The sequence below is a fragment of the Ornithorhynchus anatinus genome, chromosome 10, assembly GCF_004115215.2.
Source record: "Ornithorhynchus anatinus isolate Pmale09 chromosome 10, mOrnAna1.pri.v4, whole genome shotgun sequence".
NCBI classification, from domain to species: domain Eukaryota; kingdom Metazoa; phylum Chordata; class Mammalia; order Monotremata; family Ornithorhynchidae; genus Ornithorhynchus; species Ornithorhynchus anatinus.
This window is the reverse complement of record NC_041737.1, coordinates 843,745-865,887: the sequence shown is the minus strand read 5'-3', so window position 1 is coordinate 865,887 and position 22,143 is coordinate 843,745. Positions and strand designations below refer to the sequence as shown.

Below are 22,143 nucleotides of genomic sequence, written 5' to 3'. Positions count from 1 at the left end.
CCCCACACATCAGATATATGGCAGATCCAGGATTAGAACGCAGGTCTTTTGAATCCCAGGCCAGGACTCTTTCCACAAAGCCATGTTGCTTCTCCACCTTTTCAGTGCCTACTGCCTGCTGAGCACTGTACTGAGCGCTGGGAAAAAATATACCTGTGAGAATGAGACCCAGTCTCTGACCCTCAAGGAGCTCCCAATTTGAGAATAATAGAGAGCAAGAGTCGGGAGACAGATGGGTCAGGAAAGATTAAACAGTAAAAATACAAAGACAATATAAGAGATAAGAATAACTATATCTACAACAAGAGGACTGGAGCACTGCATCTAGAGGAGCAGAGTTTGGGATTCCTCGTGGCTTAGAGTCCAACAGTCACGGTTGAAGCCACAGCCAAAGACATGGCCGTGGCCTTCCTGAAGTCCCAACAGTACAGACCACCCCACGCTATCATGGCTGCCCATCCTCTCAACTGGAGCACGGGCTGATGGGAGTTCTGGCCGGAGGATGGGGTCATCGAGGCGGGTTGGGAGCAGACTCTCTTCCACCACTCACTGTAAAAATATGTCTTTTTATTATTATACTGAACTTTCTCAAGTGCTTAGTACAGTGTTTTACACACTGTAAGTGTTCGATAAATATGACTGAATGAATGAGTGAGAGGACTGCTTGGGACCTTTCACCATGGCATCAGACATGCAGCATGGAAGGGCTGAAAAGGTTTACCATTTTTCCCAGCACCGGCGAGGCTCCTGGTGGGTCAAAAACCCACCTCCTGACAGCTACTGTTGACGGGGGCGGACACCACCGGCAGCCCAACCCACCCCCACCCACCCATGACAGGACAGGGGCTGGGGACCAGGGAAGGGGACTTATGGCCCCACTCCTGAGCTGGACAGTGGCCTTTGAGCCAGCTCTTATCCCTTGCCAAGACTGGGGCAGCAAGCTTCCTGCCAGAGTGAAGGGTTACCTGGTTGTAGTGGTGAACCCACCCCATTCCATGGCTGCCCGCCCGTTGCTGTTTCCTGTGGGCTCAGTGTTTTAAAAGATTAACCCTCCCTTCACCCACCAACCCCCCAACCAATGCTCTGGGCTTTTTTTGTGGTCATCATAGAAACAAGCACCGAGTGCATAGCTTACTGGAGGCCCCAACTTCTCCTTTCCTCTCCATGTGCTCCCACAGAACTGGGATTTTCTCTTTACCTCTTTGGAAAATGTCTTTTCTGTAGACATTTAGAGAAGTCAGCCCACTCCAGGTTACCCATAGTTCCATCCACTGAACTGGAGATTAATGGGGTGACTCCCCTACTCCCCCACCCCCTTTCTGGTCAGCTGCCCCGTGGAGCCTCTGGGGGAAGGACAGACTACTGCTGCTATGGACCTAAACACGGTTTTGAGTGGAGGGAAGATGAACCAGGCCTATTTCCAGAGGGCCCTCCACACCAACCCTCAATTAATGAAAGGAATTGATTGAGCACTTCCTGTGTGAAGAACACTGAACTGAGCATCCGGGAGAAAACAATACAACGGAGTTGGTAGACCCAATCCACAAGGAGCTTACAGTCTAGAGGTCAAGGTAAACTGAATTGTGGCAACAGGTAAAACAGGTAACCAATGAAACTGAACAGGTAAAACAGGTAACTGACAAAACTGATTCAGCCAACCAAACATTCTCATGCCAAGCGAAAGCACACCTGCAGAGTGGGGGTTGAAATCACATTGCCCCTATCTTCCTCTAACTGTTCCCTTTGAAAATGCCAATAAAGGAAACGTTTCTCAGGGTTTATGGTCTTCCCAGCATTTCTGGTCTGATTCTCAAATAGTGGTTGTTTTGTTTGATCATCTACTGGGTGTTGCACACACTGCACTAAGTGCTTGGTCAATAGAGGCTATATATGTAACCTATTCCCAGCCCACAAGCAGTTTGCACTCTTAGTAATAATTTACTTGTTCATCATAATCATCATCAATGGTTTTTATTGAGTACTCACTATATGCAGAGCACTGTACTAAGCACTTGGGAGAGTACAGGTCAGCAGAATTGGTAGACCCATTCCCCGCCCCAAGTTTACAGCATAGAGGGGGTTAGGTGCTTACTATGTCCCAAGCACTGTACTAGGTGCTGGGGTTGATAGAAGTTAATCAGGTTGGACACAGCCCCTGTCCCACATGGGGCGACAAGTCTAAGTAAGAGGGAGTAGGATTTAATCTCCACTTTACAGATGAGCTAACTGAGGCACAGAGAAGTTAAATGACTTGCTCAAGGTCACAAAGCAGACATGTGGCAGAGCCTGGATTAGAACGAAGGTCCTCTGAATCCCAGGGTCCGCTCTTTCCCCTAGGCAACACTGCTTCTCTCTTAATGGGGGAGACATGGAAATTATCTACCAAGTCTGTCATATTGTACTCTCCCAGGCACTTAGTACAGTGCTCTGCACTCAGTAAGCACTAAATAAATATGATTGATTGATTGGTCATTGAAGGCAGGAGGGTGGAGAGAGAGGTAAGAACTTAATCTCAAGCGAAGTTTCCTCTCAACCTCTGCATCGGGGTCCTTTTCTTCACAGCTGTTCCCTAGGAGACCTGGAAGTCATGGAGTAACAGCTTTCTGCTGCTACACCGTCTCCTACCCCCCACCTCCACCGGCACCAAGCCCCCCCCACACCACGCCCCACAACGAGATTTTACATTTTGTTTTCTGTTTGACCCAGCAGTCCAGGTCCACCCAGCCCTGCCTGAGTGTGGGTTTTCTCTGCTTGAGCAGCCAGAACACTGGCAAGGGGTCAGGCCGGGGCCTTTGCCGACAACACCAGCCTGGCCAGGCTCCCCAAACTGCAGTGTCGAAGGGATGGTTCTCGCTTGCACATGGCAGTGAGCACCCCAGCATGAGCTTTAGCAGGAACACCACTCACTCCCTGCCATTCTCTGGGAGAACTAAGGGTTCTTGATTACAGACACTTGCTCCTAGATAGGGACCTTAATGTTGGAGAGGAAGCTCATTGTGGCCGGGAACAGGTCACTTCAGTAGTCCCAAGCGGTGAGTACAGTGCACCGTACCAAGCGGGCTCTCAATAAGTATTCACAGGTCATAGATGCAACAAACAGTGGTATTTACTGAGCACCTGAGCACCTGCCAAAGGCACTTTTTATTCTCACTCTGTGCTGGCGCCACCCATGAGGGAGTACAGTTATTTTATCCTGGGATCTAATCCCAGCCCCATCATGTACCTGGTGTGTGACTTTGGGCAAGTCGCTTAAGGTCTCTGTGCCTCTGTTCCCTCATCTGCATTAATGGAAAGTCAATACCTGTTCTCCCTCCTTCACAGATAGTGAGCCCCAAGAGGGAGCTGTTTATCTTGTGTCTACCCCAGAGCTTAGTACAGTGCCGAATCATTCTGTTAATTATATTTATTGAGCTCTTACTTTGCGCAGAGCACTCTACTAAGTGTTTAGGAGAGTACAACACAACAGTATAGGGATACATTCCCTGCCCCTAACGAGTTTACAGTCTAGTTTAGCAAATATTATTATTACCATTTTACAGATAAGGAAAAAGGGACCCAAAAAGGTTAAGTGACGTGTCCAAGATCACACCAAAGTCAGGCACAGTGCTGGAACTGGAACCCAGTTCTCATTATTCGCTGCTCCTTGCTCATTCCACTAGGCAATGCTGCCTCCCTAAATTTGGCTTTCAACCTCTCATATCCGTAGTACCACACCTTCGGTAGCCCCCCACATACACACCCCCCCCCCCCACACCAAATGCCCGGTTTCACGGGTGGTCACCTCTCCTCGCCCAACTTTTCAGTTTCCAAACTTCAGTCCCCGAGACTAGAGCGGCTGACCGTGGTGTCAGAAATGAACCGAGCGTTTCCTGGGAAAGTTGCGATTTTCTGGTTTGTCAGCAAGGCCGCACTGGCCTAGAACTTCGGCTCCCTCCCAACACCAGCGTCGTGTGGTGGCAGGAAGCCAGAGCCCGGCGGACCTGGACCCCTGACCCGCACAAACCGGGGGGGGAGGGGGAATCCCGGGGAGCGCTCAGCAAAGATGTCCCCAGCAGCCCCACGACACGGGGGGTTTGGTCTCCGCCAGCGTTCCCCCTCCCTTCCGCGTCACCCTGTCTTGCTCCCTTTGCTCTTCCCCCACTCCCTGCCTCAAAGCACTTATGTATATAATAATGATAATGGTATTTAAGCGCTTGCTATGGGCCATACACTGCGCATGTATCTATAATTCTATTTATTTATATCGATGCCTGTTTAGTGGTGTAGATGTCCAACTCCCCCCTTCTAGACTCTGAGTCCGTTGTGGGCAGGGATGGTGTCTATTGCTCTATTGTACTTTCCAAGCGCTTAGTACAGTGCTCTGCACAGAGTAAGCCCTCAATAAATACTACTGAATGAATGAAAGAATGCCTAACCCCGTCCCCTCCCCGCTCCTGGGTGTCCCTGCGGGCCCTCCCTCTGCCTTCCTGCGTGCACCTGCCGGCCCCTCCCCACTCCTGCGTGCACCTGCCGGCCCCTCCCCCTTTCTGGATGACCCTGTCAACCCCCCCCTTCCTCCTCCTCCCTCCCCTTTCCCTCTCCCCCTCCCCCTCCCCCCGCCTCCTGGGGCTGGGCCTCTGCCTCTCGGGTCATGCACGGTCCTAGTTTCGATCGGCCCCGCCCGGGAGCTGGTTTCGCTGGCGGCCGTCCGGAGGGAGCTCCCGGGCTCCGGAGGGACGGCGGACACGGCCGGCCAGAGCCGGGCTGCCGGCAGGACCGGTCCCACCCGTCGCTGGACCGGCCCGACCCAGACCCCCGCGTTGGGGATGGGAGCCGGGGCCCGCGGGGCCTGGCCCTCGGCGCCCAGAGAGCCGGACAGCGGGCCGGGGGTCAGCGGGCCGGGGGCCGCCGGGCCGAGGGCGGAGACCTGAGCGGAGGCCGGACCCTAACCCAGCGGCCGTCCGGCCTCTCTGCCCCCTGACCCGCCATGAGGACCCCGACGGCGATGATCCTGGGGCTGGTGCTGGCCCCCTGCGGCCTGCTCTTCACGCTGACCGGCACGCTGGCCCCCGGCTGGCGCCAGCTGTCCGGCTTCTTGGACAAGCCGGTGGACACGGTGATGTACCAGGGGCTGTGGACCATCTGCCTGGAGGGCAGCAGCCGGGAGCGCCAGTGCCAGGTCCCGGACGAGTGGGCCTACTTCTCGGCGGCGCCGGTGCGGGCGGCCCGGGCGCTCACGGTCACCTCCCTGGTGGCTACGCTGGGCGGGCTGCTGGTCGCCACCCTGGGCGTGCGATGCTGGAGGGACCGGCCGCACTGGGCGCTGGCGGGCGTCGCGGGGTTACTGCTCGCGGCCTCGGGCCTACTGGGCCTGGTCCCCGTAGCCTGGTACAGCCACGTCCTAAGGGACGGGGCCGTGCTGCCCCTCCCGCCGGGCCCGCTGACCGTGGGGGTCGGCTACAGCCTGGTGCTGGGCTACCTGGGCAGCTGCCTGCTGATCCTGGGGGGCTTCTCCCTGGCGCTCAGCCTCGCCCGCTGCTGCGAGAAGTGTCGGCGCCCAAGCCTCAGAGCCCCACTGCCCGGCCCGGCCCGGGGCGCGGCCGGTGGCGAGGCCCCGGGGTGGCCCCGGGCCCAGCCCTCTGCGAACAACGCGTACTCCGGCCGGAACCACCCCTTGCCCGTCGGCCGGCCCGGCCCCGCCGACCAGAAGGCCTCCCGTCCCAAGGTCGGCTTCAGGATGCCCGCCCCGCCCCGGGCCTACACCAACCCGCTGGACGTGCTGGACGGCGAGGCCGTCAAGGGTGACGGCCGAGGCCCTGACCGGCGCGCCCCCTCCTCTCTCCCCTGTGACTCCGACCTGTAGACCCCGGCGTCCCCGGCCCGGCCACCTTCCCTCCGTCGGACCATCCGGCCGGCCCGGCTGCTGCCGGAGGCCCCGGACCGGACCGGTGGACGGACACCTTGGGTCTGCCGAGGCCGGGTCGGTCCGGTTCCGAGCCATCCGACACGGACGGGGAGCGCAGGGTTGGACTTGTCTTTTTGGCCATCGTTTTTTCCATTTTGAAGATTTGTGCTTCCCCGTTTACACTGTGAGCCCGTTATCGGGCAGGGATTGTCTCTATCTGTTGCCGAATTGTACATTCCAAGCGCTTAGTACAGTGCTCTGCACATAGTAAGCGCTCAGTACTATTGGATGAATGAATGAATGGAAAAGAGACAGGAAGCGATGACATGGCTGCAGGATTGCCTTCTGGTGACTGAACAGTGGATTTCTCCAACTTGGCATCTAACTCGATCAGATGCTGCCTTAAACCTATGTGCCGAGTACCTGTCGGGCTTTTAATAATAAAAATGATGATAACGGTATTTGTTAAGCGCTTACTATGTGCCAAGCACTGTCCTAAGCACTGGGGTGGATACAAGCCAATCGTTGGACAGTCCCTGGCCCACGTGGAGCTCACGGTCCCAATTCCCATTTTACAGATGAGGTAACTGAAAAGTGAAGTGACTTGCCCAAGGTCACGTGATGGAGCTGTGATCTCAACCCATGACTTTCTGTCTCCTAGGCCCCTGCTCTATGCCATGCTGCTTATCTACGTGTTTGGCCGGGCGGTTAGAGGGTCCATCTGGCTTGAGGGAGGGGGACAAGTGCCTGGTTGGATTGGCTCCCTCCCACCTCCCGGACCCCCTTCCTTCATAATTAATAATAATCATAGTATTAAAATGCTTACTAGGTGTCACATGCTCTTCTAAGCGGTGGGTTAGATACAAGTTTATCAGGTTGGACACAGAGTCTGTCCCACATGGAGCTCACAGTTATTCACTCTCTCAGTTGTATTTATTGAGTGCTTACTGTGTGCAAAGCACTGTACTAAGTGCTTGGAAGAGTACACTAAAACAACAGACAGACACATTCCTGCCCACTACAAGCTCACAGTCTAAATATAATAGATAAATTACAGATGTCTGCAGATATATATTCGGTATTTATTGAGCACTTACTGTGTGCAGAGCAGTATAATAAGCACTTGGGAGAGAAGCAGCATAATCTAGTGGAAAGCACAAGGGTCTGGGAGTCAGAGGTCCTGTTTTCTAATCCTAGCTCAGTCACTTACCTTCTCCCTGTAGCTCACTGTGGGCAGAGACTATGTCCGTTGTTGTACTGTATTCTCCCAAGTGCTAAGTACAGTGCTTTGCACACAGTAAGTGCTCATTAAATATGAATGAATGAATGAATGAAAGTTTGACCTTGAGCAAGTCACTTCACTTCTCTGTGCCTCAGTTTCCTCATCTGGAAACATGGAGATTAAATCCTACTCCTTCCTACCTATGCCATGAGCCCCATGCGAGTCAGGAACTGTGTCCAAACAGATAACCTTGTAGATACCCCAGCACTTAGAACGGTGCTCAGCACATAGAAAACACTTAATAAGCACCATAATTATTCATTATTATTATTACAACTGAGTTGGTAGGCAGGTTCCTTGCTCACAGCAAGCTTACCTTCCCTATCCCACATGGGGCTCACAGTCTCCCACCTTCCCTTCCTGGGATAGTTGGGCTTTCCAATCTCTTGCCCCTTTCTGTGAAGAATGGAAGCCCGCAGATGCAGGGAAGGCTGTGATCGTGGGTGCCATTTAAGCCATGGGGGCACCTCCCTGGAACATGAGGTTCTGAGGGCGGCGAGATCTGCCCGGGCTGGTCACGCATCACAGTGGGCTCAACCTGACCCAGCCCGACCCAGGCAGGGCCTGGGGAACCGATCCTGCAATGGAACAGGGTATAGGATCAATAATATCACCTTCTTTTTTGTCAAGCTCACTGGTCCCAATCCAGTCAATGATAGTCATGACCTGTCTTTCCCAGAGCCCAGGCCCACAGAGGACAGGACCCAGGCCATGTCCAAGGTCTTTACTAGCTGAAGACTCGTGCTGGTGGTCAGCGAGGGCAGCAGGAACTCAGACACAGAAACATGAGCAATAATGCGCCCCAGCACAACCAGAACTTTGCCTAGTGCAAACCCTGATGTAACTTTATACCTGATCTAAACACCGCCATCTGTGAGCAGGGCAGGATCAGCATACAGACACCACCCACCCCAAGAGACAGTTCTGGCCTGCAATCTGAAAGGAGAGGTCACCTTCTCGAACACTGAATAGAGAGGGCCTGGGGCTCCAGCCACAGAGATCTTCCTGCTGATTGATTGCTTGCAGGGCACAGCAGACACACATATGGTTTCCAAGAGCTCAGGGGCCTGGTCTGCCTGGGGAGAGCAGGACAGACTATTCTACAACCCGGAGTGGGCTGTAGATCCCAGTGGCACCAATCTCCCAACTCAGCCCTCCCATCTTGGACAGGAAATGGTTTATGGCTTACCTAGGCCACCTCCCTCCCTGCTGCCCCCAGGGGACCTTTACTGGCTCCCGCCCTCTCCTGCTTCCTCCTCCTGTGTTGGGCCAAGAACTGCTCTTTGCTCCATGAGAGCGAGCCATCTGTGGGAAATCTGCCAACTCCCCAGCCCATAGCCATTGACAATGGCGTCACAACCATTCAGCCCACAAGCTGTCACTCCTTTACCCTAACCCGTCTCATTTGCAGGGTGCAGATGTAGCGCCCTCTCCCCCTTCAAGAAGTAAAAGTCACCCCCATAATCAGAATTCTAAGGCCCCAAATCCTAGTCAGAGCTCCAGGAACCACAACAGGAGTGGAGTATCCAAACAGGAAGTTGGCTTTATTGTATTTGTCTGTTAGGAAGGACAAGCCTTCATTTGTCAGACAATAAGGCATCATTGGGAGTGTCTAGCGTGAAGGGAGAGCCTCAGAGCAGATCGGTGCACACAACCCCTCCTCACCCGAGCCATGGGAGTTCTGTACTTTACCTCTCACAAAAGACTTGACTATTGTTCATGTATATCCACTTTAACCACATCCTTCTCACCTCCTTGACTAGAAAGCACATTCCACTCTTTTATAGTATTTAAATGCTATAATAATGTTGGTATTTGTTAAGCACTTACTATGTGCAGAGCACAGTTCTAAGCTATACTATATGCCAGATACTGTACTAAATGGTGGGGTAGATACAAGATAATGTGGTTGATCACAGCCCGTCCCACATAGGGTTCTCAGTCAATCCCCATTTTAAAGATGTACTCACCCCCACGTTTAGAGTACAGTGCTGTGCACATGGTAAGCCCTCAAATACAACTGATTGGATAATGGAGTCACAGGGGAGTTAAGTGACTTGTTCAAGGTCATACAGGAGACAATTGGTAGAGTCAGGATTAAAACCTATGTTCTCTGAGACCCAGGTCTGTGCTCATTCCACAAAGCCATTCTGCTTCTCACTTGCAAGGGTCAATCCATAGTAGGTACAGAGCACTATACTGAGCACCTGGAAGTGTAAAATAGAATTAAGAGCTTACAATCTAGCAGGGGAGTAGAGTTTAAAGATACATTTAGGCTACATGGGAGTTAGCGGGACAGGGTGAGGTGTGGGGGGAAGATGTGGAAATGCTGTCTTGACAGGGGGTGGTGGGAGGGCAAGAGAAGAACCATTAGTTAGGGAAAGCCTAGAGAGGTATTAGGCAGAGTAGTATCTGCAGGTGTGCCAGGGCCAGGTTTGGAGTCTGGGGCTCTCCCTCCTGGAAAGAGTAGGTATTCAAACAATATAAAAGTCATTGTATGTGCCAGCAGCATCCCTGCACCCTTGATCTCACACCACTGAGAAGCAGCATGGCTCAGTGGAAAGCGCATGGGCTTTGGAGTCAGAGGTCACGGGTTCGAATCCCAGCTCGGCCACTCATCAGCTGTGTGACTTTGGGCAAGTCACTTCACTTCTCGATGCCTCAGTTACCTCATCTGTAAAATGGGGATTAAAACTGTGAGCCCCACATGGGAGAACCTGATTCCCCTGTGTCTACCCCAGCGCTTAGAACAGTGCTCGGCCCATAGTAAGCGCTTAACAGATACCAACATTATTATTACCACTGACAACAAGGCCAAATTTGAAAATTGCTCTTGTGGAAATCAAATGTCCAATGACAATGCAGCTTCTTGGTGCTGCCCTTGGCCTCTCTGGCAAGAGCTTAAATGCTTAGTAGAGTGCTCTGCACCCGATAAGCACTCAACCAGCTTGGTCAAGTGGACAGAGCACCAGCCTGGGAGTCAGAAGGACCTGGATTCTAAGTCCAGCTCTTCCACTTGTATGCTATGAAGCTTTGGGCAAGTCACCTCATTCCTTCAATAGTATTTGAGCACTTAGTACAGTGCTCTGCCCAGAGCACTTGGGCGAGTACAGTACCACAATAAACATACACAATCTCTGCCCATAACAAGTTTGTAGTCTAGATTGGGGAAGACAGATATCAATACAAATAAATTATAAATATGTACATAAGTGCTGTGGGGCTGAGATAGTGGCTCAGGAGAACCAAGGGAACAGGAACCAAGGGAGTAAGTCAGGGCTACTCAGAAGGGAATGGAAGAATAGAGGAGCTTAGTCTGGGAAGTCCTCTTGGAGAAAATGTGCACATGGCTTTAATAGGCTTTAAGGGGTTGGCGGGGCAGAGACTAATTGTTGGATTTGAGGAGGGAGAGTGTTCCAGGCCAGAGGCAGTATGTGGGTGAGGAATCGATGGAAAGACAGACAAGATCGAGGCGCACTGAGAGGTTAGCAGTAGAGGAATAAAGTGTGTGGGCTCAGTTGTAGAAGGTGAGAAGCAAAGAAAAGGAAGGAGGGGGCAAGCTTGACTCACTGAAAGAAGCTGCCAGCAAACAGCCAATGTGCTGTGAACACATCTGTTTCCCCTTGCCCACTGGGATAGGCATAGTTAGTAGGTGCAGAGGGTGGGGTGCAGACCTGGGACCTTTGTGCTAGAGCTGCAGTGGGTTTGCCTCCCACAGGGTGAGTGTGTGGGTGATCAGTGACTTGATCAGTAAAGTCCCACTGGTACTGGCAGTGTCCATGCTTCTCACCAACCAGCTTTAGCCTCACCAAGCAAGCCTAGGGCACAAGATGCCACCAGCTGGTCCTGAACTGTTCATGCAGAGCTCCAGTCACCCACTCCCAAATCCCCCATCCATCTCCCCCTGCCCATGGCAAACTGAGCCAAAAGCTCTGTGCTCAGCTTTGGCTCTTCACTCACTGAGGAGGCAGACACAGATCTATGCATTTGTTTTATTGAAATATTGAATTCCAGGTTGAGCTATTTAGGACACAGCTCCTGTCAGCTCCTGTTGGGAGACAGAGGGATGCCATTAATTCACCTGCACGCACACGTGTGTTATGTCTCCACAAAACACTGCTTCTGCTCCCCTCTCCAGCTTGCTTGCCCACTCTCCCTGTTTCCAGGGGGAAGCCCCCTTGGGAGCTGTGAATCACCCAGAAGTTGTTAAGGTGACCAAAAAGTGGGCAGCAACTGCCCATAGCCCAGCTCCGTATGTCTGACAGGTGCCCACCTGGTTTCTTTAGCAATAGAGGTGGGGATTTCATTTCCCTGTCAACTTTAGACCGGTTCTCTCCTCCCTTCCCACTCACCCTAAGAGGAGAGAGGGGTCAGTGTGAGGTTTGCAAAGGTCAGGGGCAGAGGGCAGGACTTGGGACTCCTGGCTAGTGTGTGCAATAAAATCACTTCCCCTTCAGCCATCACTGGCCAAGAGGCTGGAAGGCAGGGACTTGTACTGATGTGGAAGCCCTGAAGGTCCTCACTCCTTTTTGCCCAAGATATCCTCAAACCCCATCACCCTGCAGTGAAGAGTCCAGTGCCCAGGACACCTGAAAATCCCCAAGGGCATCAGGACAAGGTGGGCACGAGAGCTAAAATACTGCCCTGCCCTCAAGGAGTTTACCATTCTCATGGTCTCAGCTCCATTTCCACCAATTGCTGGCCCAGTCAGTGGGCCGGGCAGACTCAGAACTGCATCCTGGGACCAGTGGGTCTCCTCTCTCCCTCTCTCCCACCAGCTCAAACCTTTACGCACCTGTTTTTCATCATAGGCTTCATTGACAAACGTTTCACTACTCACAAGGGTCTCTTCTTCCTGTTCACTGATCCTGTAGTTGGTCAGGATTCTGGAGGACCCGGTGCTTGATGTTCTAGATTCAAAGGAGGCAGAGTTAATAGGCAGCAGGGAGGGATGATCTACTACCTCAACTTAGGTTCAGGGGGTTTGGACTCTGTGGGACCAGAGTTTAACAAACCATAGGGCTAAGCAGTTGTGGTTTGTTCAATTATTCCGCCACTCTAGCCGACCCCTGTCTGGAGACAAGCCTCAGAGGTTTTCCCTCTTTCTGTAGAGAGGCTGCATCCAGGGTCTGGGTGAATTGGAACAGCCCTCTGGGGTTGATGGTGCTTGCCCCTGAATTAGCATAGCTCCCAAGCCTCCAAGCTAGTGGGCAAGTAAAGTTCAAGGAAGAGAGCGGAGGCTGGGGGAGCTGAGCCACATGGGGTGGGATCTCACAGCATTGCTGGATTGGGCACTGGGACCAAATTGGAGGGCTGAGCATCTTTCAGGGAAGATGGGGGGTGTGGTGTGGGGTGTGTGTGTGTGTGTGTGTGTGTGTTGTTGGGGGGGGGGGGAGAAGAAGGCGTTGAGCACTGCTTCTACTTCCAGATCCACTGGGAAGGATGGGGTGAAGTAATGGATTGGCTACAGCAGTAGTCTTGAGAGAGCAAAGGTAAAGGGCCCTGCAAGTGCATCAGTAACTAATTCGGACAACTAACCATGTGAAAGATTCAACTACCCATGGTGAGAGAAGGCAAAGAAGCATGGTTGAGTGGAGGCTTGCTGGGGTTGGGGGCTGAGCTGCTCAAGCTAGAGGCCAGATGTTCATGAACGTGTTCATCTAGCCAGAAGGGCCCTCAAAAACCTGGACTCGAGGGGTCCCAGGTCAGCCCTAGATGTGGAGTGCTGCCAGAGTTCCAGAGAACTTAAGTCTCGACTCTCCACCCAGGACAGACTCACCGTTTGAGTTGGTTTTGCCTTCTGATGTAGAGAAGAGGTCCCCCGATGATGGCAAGGACAGACAAGGCTACAATGATGCCCAGGACTACGTGTCCAGGCTGTGGTCTGGCTGCTGCCGTCGCCACCTCTTCCTCACAGAAATCCCCACTGTAGCCCAGCTCACAGTTGCATTTCCTGTGCTGCCCCTCCATCACACAGATCCCTCTCCCACTGCAGGCTTCACTGCTGCAGGGTGGGTGCCCCACCTCTCCGGCACCCCCCCACCCAGAGGAATCCTTGGTGGATGGCCCTGCCAGTGTCTGGATAACTCCACGGGACAGCGTGGTTGGGGCCCGTCCTGCACTGTATTTGGTTGCTGTGGGACGGAAGGTGCCTGTCTTGGCCCATCTCCTGGGAGTCACTGGGACGGACGCTGGTGTTGCTCTTTTTCCGGTCTCCAGCTCACCAAGAGGGGCTGCTGTTGAACTGGGGCTCCCTGAGTACAGGCCTGTGGAAGAAAATCCCAGACTCAGCATGGCAGCCCCCACCACTGCTGCACCCCAGGATCTGCTGGAATCCAAGAGGCAGAGTCCTTTAGAGTCTGCTCAGCCTGGAGTGAGAGTGTTCCTGAGCTGCTATGGCTGCCAGAGCTTTGACTGAACTCTTGGGAAGTACAAGATTTGCAAGTGTTAAAGTTTCTGCCCAGGAGAAGCTTCCACTAACGGGGTGATTTGGTCTCTTTCCAAATTTCTCAAGTCTACTAACCTCAGTGAATCACCCAAGCATCAAGTATAGTATTCTGCACACAGAGTAGGTGCAGAAATACAACTGGTTAATTATTGGACACCATCTCTATTAGGAGGATGATATTTTGAGATAATGTAAAGTCCAACAACATGGGTTTGCACACTGCTGAGGCAGTGCTGGGTGGTCAGGACAGTGAAGGCCAGCTGCAGAGTGGAGCCTGGCTGAATGAGGCATGGGTTGCCACAGCAAGCTGAGCTCCGATAGGCTGGGAGGCTTTCAGTGAGGGGTTACCCCAGGACCCACAAGGGCAAGCTCTGGTGGCAAGAAAGAGGCTGATTTTTGAGGAGGAAGGAGTCAGCTGAGATTGGCCATCTTGACCCCGCAGAGGCTCAGAGTCCTAGCCTGGGCTTTCCCAGAGCCCCCGGCACAATTCACTAGGGGGTGATAAAGAGAACGGTCAGTTTCCTACTAGGAGTGACCTTGGACCCTTGCACTCAGACTTAGGCTAGGCCCAAAGCTGAGGTGGTTTCCAATTCTAGCTCTGCCATTTGCCTGTTGTGGGCCCTTAGGGTAAGTCCCTTCACTCCTTTATGCCTCAGTTTCCTTACCTGTAAAAAGGGGACTTAGATACCTGTCCTCCCTCCCTGTTAGACCATGAGTCCAGTGTGTACCAGGGACTGTTTGATCTGATTGTATTGTATCTACCCTAGTGCTTGGCAAATATCACAATTACTATTACGGTTGGAGGGACACCAGACACACAAGATGGGGGGAAGCAACGCAACCCAATCCAACAGCAGGCCAGCAGCTGGGCTGCTTCCTCAAGGGAGATCCATGTTAACCCCAGCCCAGAATCTCTGGTCTCGCTATTAGCACCCGACTAAGGGAGGGGAAGAGGGGTACTCACAGTTTGTCTCATCAGACCCATCCGGGCAGTCGGCCTGACCATTGCACATTTGGCTGGGGGAGACACACGTGCGTCCATCCTTGCAGGGTTGGGAGGGAGCTGGGCACTGGACCGCTTTTGCACAGCTAACCCCAGTCACGTAGTAGCCAGCGGGGCACTTGCAGGTCTTCCCCTCAGGGTTGGGCAGGCAGATGTAGCTACAGCCCCCGTTGTCCTTGGAGCAGGCATTCCTGCCTGCAAATGGAAGGGGAGACCAGGATCTGCTGCTGCCCCACGTGGCTGGTCACCACCTGGGACCCCAGTGCTGCTCCTCCCATGGAGTGGGTGGAGGAAGTCACCTCCCTGATGGGAGGGCTGTATGGCTAAGTCTGCTCACTCAGTCACTGGAGCCCTCAGACACCAGAACAGCCACCTGCTGAGAAGATAAACACTATCCCTCAAAGATGGCTTCCAGAAGTCCAGCCAGCACATTTGAACTGGACAGTGTCTTGCTCCCAGATGTCAGAGTGCAGGTGTGGGGATGGGAGGAGGTGTAGGGGGAGAAGATGAAGGCCAACAGACCCCTCCAGAAAGTGAAGGGGAGGCAATAGGGCCCAGTGGTATGAACACAGGTCTGGGTGTCAGAAAACCAGGCTTCTAGTTCTGGCTGGACCACTTGCCAGCTGTGTGGCTTTGGGCAAATTACTGAACCTCTCTGGCCTTTAGATTTCCTCTGTAAAATGGGATTAAAGTTCTCCTCTCCCTCCCCCTTAGACTATGAGCCCTGTATGTGACAGTCTAGTGGCTTTAGGTGCCACCTGGACCATTGAGGCCCTGAGGTCCCTAAAAGGGAATCCACTGGAGCATCTAGTGGGGTGGCAGAAGTGGACCAGATCACCAGCAGCGCTTGACTGGGGGAGCAGTTAGAGAAGCCCCTACCCCTAATGGGAGGATCTGGTGCCGGCTGCCCAGTGCCAGAGCACGGAGGCTCTCACCTGCCCCTCAAACCCTGATTTTCTTCTCCCCAGTTAACTCACCCTGCTGGCTGAATGCGCTGTAAGTTTTCAAAGCCACAATCTTCTGGTCCACCTGGAACCACCAGTCTTCTGATCGCCCCATCTTGCTATACCAGACTTTAGTTTTCTGGCCTAGAGGCGGGGGAAGACCAAGAACAAACTTTGTCAGCTGCTCCATGATAAACACACCAAGGCTGGTCATTCCCAGGAAAGGGAGATCCAGCAGGTTTTCGGCTCAGCAATTCCTGTTCGCCTGTTGGCAGGGTCTTAGCCACAACTCCAGGGATTTTGCCAACAGATGGCACAGTTCCCAGTGATGATCCATTGTGTGCTAAGTCTACTCACGTACTGAGGGGTCCCGCTAGTCCGTCTGACTTGAGATTCTCTAGCTTAGTAGTGACCATTGGAACAGAGTTGTGTTTCAGACCCCTTAGAGAAAGCCAAGTGAGTATTTTGGGGTCTGGTTCCAGTCCTGCTTTTCCCACACCTTATCCCCAACCCACTGGGGAACAAAGTTTTCAGCCAAACACTGCTTCCTTGCCCAGAGCTAGATTTGAATCAGGGTCCTAGGAACAGCAGTAAATGCATAGAAGTCAGGGGTCATGTCAGAAGCTGCTTTGGGTCATAGCCTGATTTGGAGGCCCAAGGGATGCAAACCTTGATAAGGAAACAGCTGTGTATCTGTTTAGGATGCTGTCCAGTATCCAGACCTCTCACATCCCTAGGGTGAGAGGTCTGGTGCCTTCAAGGAAACAAAGTTAAGGACATGCATGTGCCTGGGGCCCCAGACCATGCCACCACATACCACCGTCAATGTCAGCCATGGTCCAGAACATCATGCCCTCCCCGACGGTGAAGAGCTGCAGGCCCCGTAGTCCTTGACGGTCCACGCGGTAGCCAGTGCCATCTCGTTGAACGCTCTCTATAACTCCTCTTCCTGGAGGATGAGAGGTTAGGTGCCCTTAGCTGGGGCCATAGCAGGTGACAGCCCACCTGACAGGGGGCTTTCTGCAGCATTACAGCTTGGGGTGAAGGATGTCTTCCTCCTGAGGTTTGTTCTCACACACCAGTTCAAGCCGTTGGGGTCCAGACCCAAGAGCTTGGATGGAAGCTGTGTCAAGATCGAGGTGGGGGGGATTGGCTTATGGCCTCCTTATCACAGCCACTTTGCCTGTAACCCAAGCTCCCAGGACACCCCTCCCACCCACCACAAACAACCTCCCCCGCGACCCCCATCATTCCTGGGCCCAGGAATTCAGCCTTTAGAACAGTGGGATACACATAGTGAGTGCTTAATAACTGTTAAGACTATTCCTAGTACAGAGAGGCAAAAGCAGAGACAGTGTCATGTATGACAAGCAACCTACACAAGGGGACAAAGTATGTGTGAGCACACACTGTGGTGGGCCTGGGTATCTTCCTTCAGTTTTTCAGCCACACATACACCTTGAGGAGTGTCACTGTCAGTGATGTTACTTAAGAATGCAAGATGGCTTATGCACATATGCATCTGTGTGTGTGTGGTGTGCATGTGTCAGCCAGAGGTGACTCCAGCCTGGTGTTTGACCCCCAGAACAGAGCCGCTACGGCAGCGCTGACTCACCGCTATCAGCCCAGAAGAGGCGTGTGCCGGACTCGGCGAAGGACAGGCCCACGGGCACCTGGGCTCTCTGCCACAGTACCTCCCTGCGGCTCCCGTCCATGGCGCAGCATTCAATCCGGGGGTTGGGGGCCTGGGGGCTGCCCCCTTCGACGAAGCACATGCGAGCAGTGGGTGGGTGGAGCACGAGTTCAGACGGACAGGTCAGGCCCTTCCAGACCACCGGCAGGCCGGACTGGGCCCCAGGCCGGCCAACGCTGATATGCGGCTGGGTGCCGTCAATCCAGTACACATTGCCACTCAGCCAATCCAGGGCCAGCGCTACGATGGTGCCCTCTACCGTCACCACCGTCTCCCATGCCAGCTTCCGTGCCGACTCGCTCAGCCTCAGCAGGCGGATGGCACCGCTGCTCCAGTCTGAGAAGTAGAGGACCTGCTGCTTCACCTCGTAGTCGACTGTCACCAGCCGGTTCAGCTCTGTGAACGGGAGGACCCGGTGCTCGGGGACAGTCTCCTGGCCTGCCACAGGCTTCAGCTTCTTCAGGTACACCTGGGCGGGAGACATGAGTTAGCCTTGGGCCCATGGCATCTCATTGACCCCAGATTCCAGTACAGGCAGCCTGGCCTAGTGGGAAGAGCTTGGAGACAGGAGATCTAGGTTCTAGTCCCAGCTCTCCCCTGCCCACTAGGTGACCTTGGCCATAGACATTCTGCAAAAGTGAGATGACACCTATTTTCTCTCTTTCTCTTAGGTGGAGAGTACTGGGTGGAACAGGGAGGGAGCTCAGCCTGATTATCCTGCATCTCTCCCAACACCAGACACACAGTAAGCACATCATAGTAGTAATAACAATAGTTCCACAAGCTGCTTGAATGCAAGCAAGGCCACAGCAGAAAGCTGCCAGCTGGGAGGAGTGCCAGCTGTGCCAGGACTAACCTTAAATCACCAGCAGTGGAGCAGGAATGAGGGCCACAGGGAGCTCGTCACATAAGTCAGTGCTCTGTGCTCTGCCTGGTCCTGGAGGGCCAGACTGGACAGCGGTGACAGGATCCTGACCATTCTTCTCCAGAGGGAGGTTTTGCTGGGCTCTGACCCAGTATGGTATGCCCCTGTCCCCATGCCTGCCAAGTCAGTGAGTCTCCTCCCCACTCTAGGATAAGACTTAGTTGGTTCTGCTCATGGTCTGGGTTTTCCCTGGGAAGTGATAAGGGTCTGGTTTGGGTCACCTCTCCCCTGGCCACTCTGTTCCCACCCCAGGGCAGGGGATGCCTGAAGCCAAGGCTCAGAGCAGACCAAGCCCCATCCCTGCCTGCCCGGGCAGCAGTACCTGAGTCACTAAGGACGAGGAGACAAGGAACAGGAAGGCTGACTCCTTCAGCGAGATGCAGTGTAACCCATCGGCAGCCAGCAGTAGCCCCACAGGGCAGTGACAGGAACCCTGGGCCCGGGGACTGAGCAGGCACATGTGTGAGCAGCCCAGGTCCAGGCAGGGGTTGGGGGACTTGGGCTGAAGAACTTCATGCATGATCTGGGTTGAAACACAGATATTAGTGGGCCATGGAGAGGAGCAGGAGACCATCAAGAGAAGCAAAAGGGGTGGGCAGGGGGGAGGGAGGGGAGAAACAGCAGAATCTCCCACCCTCAAAAGAGGCTATCCAGATGTCCCAGCTGAATCGGGAGGAGGAGCTCCTAGTGGGTCAGGAACATGTTTGCTTCCTTTCTTTTCCAAGTACTCAGTACAATGCCTTGCACCCAATGGGCACTCAGTATAGGTCATGGGAGTTGAAGATAACAGCTAAAAAGTAATTGAGCTCAAGTAGAAGGGGAAATGGAGCAGAGCATGGGAGGGAGGGACTCTGAAGAACTGAATATGACTTGTTTCAGTCAGACCTGAATATGATTTTTTAGTCAGAGGCTGGGATCTGTACTGAGCACTTGGTAAAGTAAAACAGAAACATGAGACATTTCCTGTCCACAAAGAGCTTCACGTTAAAGAGGGAGGTGGGCCAAGCAATATTCAAACAGTGTGTTCAGAGTAAATAACTGAAGGGACAGAGTCTAGAGGACTGAGGGTGGGTGAGAGCCCAGGGGCTGGAGAAGGCCATTGGCTACAGGATGGGGATACAGGAGGTTGGTAGGGAGGGTGGAATTTCAAGAGGGTCTTCAAGTGGTCAGTTCAGGAAGCCCCAGATGGGAACCAGGCCAGGAATAGGGAGAGAGACCTTCAGGCCATAAGGCTGTCCGTGCCGCTTGAGGAGGACTGTCCTGTTCTTGCCAGTCAGGCTTCTGACCCGCTGCACAGCTCGTGCCTTCATGTCTGACCAGTAGATTTCATTTTCAAACACGGTGAGCGAATAAGGGCTCTGGATTTGGTCCAGTTGGAGCACCTGGAGGAGGAAGGGGAGCAGAAGAGCACCAGGCCATCAGGGAGAGGAACCCCAGGCACAGGGAAGGAGGGGAAGAGAGGAGGGAGGGAGAGAGGAAGGGAAAGGGACTGACCCGGATGCCAGTGCCATCCAGACTAACAGAGCCAATGGAGTGCAGCTTTTCATCGGCCCAGAATATCTTCCAGCTGGAGGGGTCCAGGGCCAGGTCGATGGGCCAGCCAAGGCCTTGGCTAATGAGGACCTTGGTGCCGCTGCCATCCAGCCCAGCTTGTTTGATCTGTGCATCACCGCTGCCAGTTTCAGACCAGAACATCAGCCTGTGGGAATGCAACAGTTAACACAACGTCTGTGCCTGTGGTCCTGCCTCTAGGTGGAGCAGTCTGGTGATTTCCACCCCGGGAGGCTGTCAGACACTCTCTGCCCTTTACAGTCACTCAGGAGGTGCTGGAAATACATCCTCCTCCCTTAGGAGACCTGCAGACAAACTGTCATCTGCCTGAGGGCAGGGATTGGGCTTACTAGCTCTACTGTACTGTCTCCCAGGTGCTTAGTACAGCACTCCACACACAGAAGGTACTCAGCAGAAGCCACCAGTTTTTTTTTGGTAGGCAGGGGAAGAGATGACTGGGCCCCAGATTGTGGGATGTCATCAGATGTCTAATAGGGTGGGGATGTTGGGCAAGACTGTAGGAGAGGAGGGCCACCATCACTTGCTTCAAGTCATGGAGTTCACTGACTCCTAGCAGCCTGTTAGGAACTCCAGGTAACTAAAGAGTTCTCCCCCACTGGTGTCTTGGCTGAGAGACAGGGGTGAAGGACATGACTGCTTGGTGCCGGGCAAGGCAGAGGGTACTTGGCACCTGAGGTTCCTAGCAAGGGGAGACTGCAGTGAAGGCAACTGAAACGTCAGGGTTTCTGAGAGTGGAAAGGACTGGTTTACACTTAGAGTTTATATTAATGTCTGTCTCCCCCTCAAGACTAAGCTCATTGTGGGGAGGGAATGTGTCTATTAACTCTTACACTGTCCTCTCCCAAGCACTTGTTACAGTGCTCTGCACACAGTAAGCGTTCAGTAAATATGATTGATTGTTTTAACTGATTCTTGTGGCGGGCCCAGAAGCTGGGGCCCTTGGCCTGGGCAGGTCAGGGAGATTCATCAGTGACACTCCTCCATCCCCCAGACTAAAAAGAGAACCTTAGGACAGGGAGGGAGAAGCAGCATGGCTTAGTGGAAAGAGCACAGGCTTGGGAGTCAGGTCATGGGTTCTAATCCCAGTTCTGCCACTTATCGGTTGTGTGACTTTGGGCAAGTCACTTCACTTCTCTGTGCCTCATACCTCATCTATAAAATGGGGATAAAGACTGAGCCCCATGTAGAACTACCCCAGCCCTTAGAACAGTGTTTGGAACATTGTAAGTGCTTAAGAAATACCATCATCATTATTGTCACCGAACAGAGGAACAGTCTTGTCCTTAGAGAGTGAACTTGACTGTTCCAGTACTATGGGGTCGGTTCCCAAGAGACAGTTCTTACCTGAAGCAGCAAATGAGAGGCTAAGCTGCCAGAGTTGGGCAGGTCTTATGAAACAGTGAGTGGCAAGCAAGGCTGTTAGAGAAGCAGCATGGTCTAGGGGAACGAGCACCAGCCTGGGAGTCAGAGGATCTGGGTTCTAATCCCAGCTCCTCCATTGGTCTGCTGTGTGGCTTTGGGCAAGTCACTTCAAATCTCTGTGCCTCAGTTTCCTCATCTGCAAACTGGGGATTAAGTCCTACTCACCCCACCACACTTATGTACATATTTTTATGTTATCAGTTATCTGTTCATATGGTCTGTCTCCCCCTCTAGACTAAGCTCATTATGGGCAGGAAATAAGTGCTAATTCTGTTGTAGTGTACTCTCCCAAGTGCTTAGTACAATGTTCTGCACATAAGTGCTCCATAAATATGATTAATACTCTTTCCCATTTAGATTGTGAGTACCATATGGGACAGAGACTGTGTCCAACCCAATTATCTTGTATCCACCCCCATGCTTAGAATGGTATTTGGCACACAGTAAACACTAAACAAGTACCATCATCACCATTATTACAGTGGGGTTGTAGTCTTCTGGGAAGGGTAGAGCTGGGACGGAGCAGCTCAAGCAGATTGTGTCTCCCAGTCTTACCCGCTGCGCGGTGCCACAGCCAGAGCTCGGGGCTGGTGCAGCCCATCCAGGACCACCGTATACTCTGTCTTGCCCCTCCAGGTAGCTTGCAGCGGGTTGGCGAGGATGCGGCCAGCCTGGCCCTCTGTCCAGTAGAGGTTTCTCCCTACCCAGTCGGTGGCGATACAGTCTGGCTTCGTGCCTGAAGGTAAATTGGTGGTATTTAGTGAGTGTGGATCACTGTACTAAGCGCTTAGGAAAATACAACAGAGTTGGTAGATACATTCCCTGGACACAAAGAGCTTGCAGTCTAGACCCCAGGGGCTTTGGGTGAGGTGACTGGTAATGTGGGGCAGGTTAGGCGGCCAGGGACAGGCCAGTGGAGAAGATAATTCAGCTATTCCACTTTGGTTCCTATGGGAATGGCCCAGCACCA

The 22,143-nt window shown here is 53.2% G+C and overlaps 2 protein-coding genes across 5 annotated transcripts in view; one reads left to right on the top strand and one right to left on the bottom strand.

Annotated features, from left to right (window-relative positions):
• Positions 1-4,661: 4,661 nt before the first annotated feature.
• Positions 4,662-6,345, top strand: CLDN23 (claudin 23). Its single transcript, XM_029073783.2, has one exon. It carries the CDS (start codon positions 4,967-4,969, stop codon positions 5,840-5,842), a length of 876 nt encoding a protein of 291 aa, XP_028929616.1. The 5' UTR covers positions 4,662-4,966; the 3' UTR covers positions 5,843-6,345.
• A 4,787-nt stretch (positions 6,346-11,132) lies between these two features.
• The window catches only part of LOC100077928 (low-density lipoprotein receptor-related protein 2-like), a 36,848-nt gene continuing 25,837 nt past the window's right edge, over positions 11,133-22,143 (bottom strand). For 3 of the 4 annotated variants that reach the window (XM_029074334.2, XM_039913368.1, XM_039913367.1), the window contains 11 exons: positions 21,729-21,909; positions 19,674-19,878; positions 19,397-19,561; positions 18,502-18,702; positions 17,177-17,723; positions 16,379-16,510; positions 15,595-15,705; positions 14,579-14,812; positions 12,946-13,432; positions 11,962-12,076; positions 11,143-11,214 (listed from right to left, as the gene is read on the bottom strand). In XM_029074334.2, coding sequence (XP_028930167.1) covers positions 11,191-11,214; positions 11,962-12,076; positions 12,946-13,432; positions 14,579-14,812; positions 15,595-15,705; positions 16,379-16,510; positions 17,177-17,723; positions 18,502-18,702; positions 19,397-19,561; positions 19,674-19,878; positions 21,729-21,909 — 2,402 coding nt within the window. In that variant the 3' untranslated portion in view covers positions 11,143-11,190. Of the gene's footprint in view, positions 11,215-11,961; positions 12,077-12,945; positions 13,433-14,578; positions 14,813-15,594; positions 15,706-16,378; positions 16,511-17,176; positions 17,724-18,501; positions 18,703-19,396; positions 19,562-19,673; positions 19,879-21,728; positions 21,910-22,143 lie in introns of all 4 variants that reach the window. The other variant, XM_039913366.1, reaches the window with a different exon arrangement.

Bases quoted from the DNA above. Each gene is read 5' to 3' on its own strand.
- CLDN23 (XM_029073783.2), top strand. From the start codon at position 4,967: ATGAGGACCCCGACGGCGATGATCCTGGGGCTGGTGCTGGCCCCCTGC.